This window comes from Merops nubicus, unplaced genomic scaffold, assembly GCF_000691845.1.
Source record: "Merops nubicus isolate BGI_N331 unplaced genomic scaffold, ASM69184v1 scaffold44340, whole genome shotgun sequence".
In the NCBI taxonomy this organism is placed as follows: domain Eukaryota; kingdom Metazoa; phylum Chordata; class Aves; order Coraciiformes; family Meropidae; genus Merops; species Merops nubicus.
In genome coordinates, this window is record NW_008581682.1 from 1 (window position 1) to 1,301 (window position 1,301).

A 1,301-nucleotide genomic window follows, 5' to 3' on the forward strand; every position below is an offset into this window, starting at 1 on the left:
GGTGCCAGGGCTGGGGGAGGGGGGGTCTGGGCTCACCCCTCTTCTCCCTGCAGAGATCCGGGAAGCCTTCAAGGTGTTTGACCGGGATGGCAACGGCTTCATCTCCAAGCAGGAGCTGGGCACGGCCATGCGCTCCTTGGGCTACATGCCCAACGAGGTGGAGCTGGAGGTCATCATCCAGCGCCTCGACATGGACGGTAGGACCCTGGGCTGGGGCTGGGGACAGGGATGGCCCCCCCCAGCGCCCTCCCTCTTTTGAAAGACCCAGTTTGCCCCTTTTCCACCCACTGACTGGTGGCTGCAGGACCCGATGTGGGGTGTGGGATGCAGGGGGGCTTGATCCAGGCTCTGCCTCACGCCTGGAGCTTCCCACTCATCGGTCACCATCATCATCATCACCCCTGCAGCTTCGTTTAGGAGGGTTTAACGATCCTGGAGCACTTGCTGGAGGGAATGTCACCTCTCCAGGCACAACGAACCTGCCAGGGCTGGATCCTGCACCTCGGGCACAGCCACTACAGGGGTCCCCAGCTGGCATTGGGGTCCCACTTGGAGATGGGGTTCCAGCTGGTGTTCGGGGGCCTGGATGGTGTTGGAGGTCTCCAGCCAGTGTTGGGGACCCCCAGTCAACATTTGGGTCCCCAGATGGCCTTAGGGGTCTTCAGACAGCACTGGGGGGTCCTCAGCCAGTGTTGGGGTATCCCAGCTGGTGCTGGGCACCCCAAAATTTGTTGGACGTCCCCGCTCAATGTTGGGGTCCCTTCTTGGTTTTGGGGGTCCCAAGCCATTATTGGGGGTCTCCAAGATAGGACTAGGTGGGTTCCCAGATGGCACTGGGGTATCAGCTGTCACTGGGGACCCCAACCAGTGTTGGGCATCCTGACCAATGCTGGGGGACCCATAACTTTGCTGGGGAGCCCCAACTGGTGTTGGGGTCCCCACCTAGTCCCTGAACAGCCATGGGTGGCCTGGCTGCTGTTGGAGGTCCCCAGCCAGTTTGGGAGTCCCTGGATGGGGAAGTCCAAGGGCCTGTAAGAGCAGCTGCAGCTCCAGGCCATCACGAGTGGATGTTGGTGACTCCTGGGTGGGATGGGGAAGCTCTGGGCACTGCCTGAGCCCCCCCCAGATGCCATGCCCAAGAGCAGGGTCCCCCCTGGCTGCCCAGCAGCAGAGTGTCCCCAGACAGTGCCCAGGCCAGGAGTGGTGTCCCCTCAAAAACCATTGAGGCTTGGAGCAGGAGCCCCCTTGGGCTGTGCAGGAGCAGGGTACATCTGAGTCCAGGCAGGGCGGCCCCCCCCCCC

The 1,301-nt window shown here is 62.6% G+C and overlaps 1 protein-coding gene across 1 annotated transcript in view; it reads left to right on the forward strand.

Moving 5' to 3' along the window:
* Nucleotides 1-53: 53 nt before the first annotated feature.
* Nucleotides 54-1,301, forward strand: part of CABP7 (calcium binding protein 7) — a gene marked incomplete at both ends in the record, with an annotated part of 2,431 nt that continues 1,183 nt past the window's right edge. Inside the window, one exon of the mRNA XM_008935193.1 lies at nucleotides 54-197. Within this exon, the coding sequence (XP_008933441.1) occupies nucleotides 54-197 (144 nt within the window). The remainder of the gene's footprint in view (nucleotides 198-1,301) is intronic.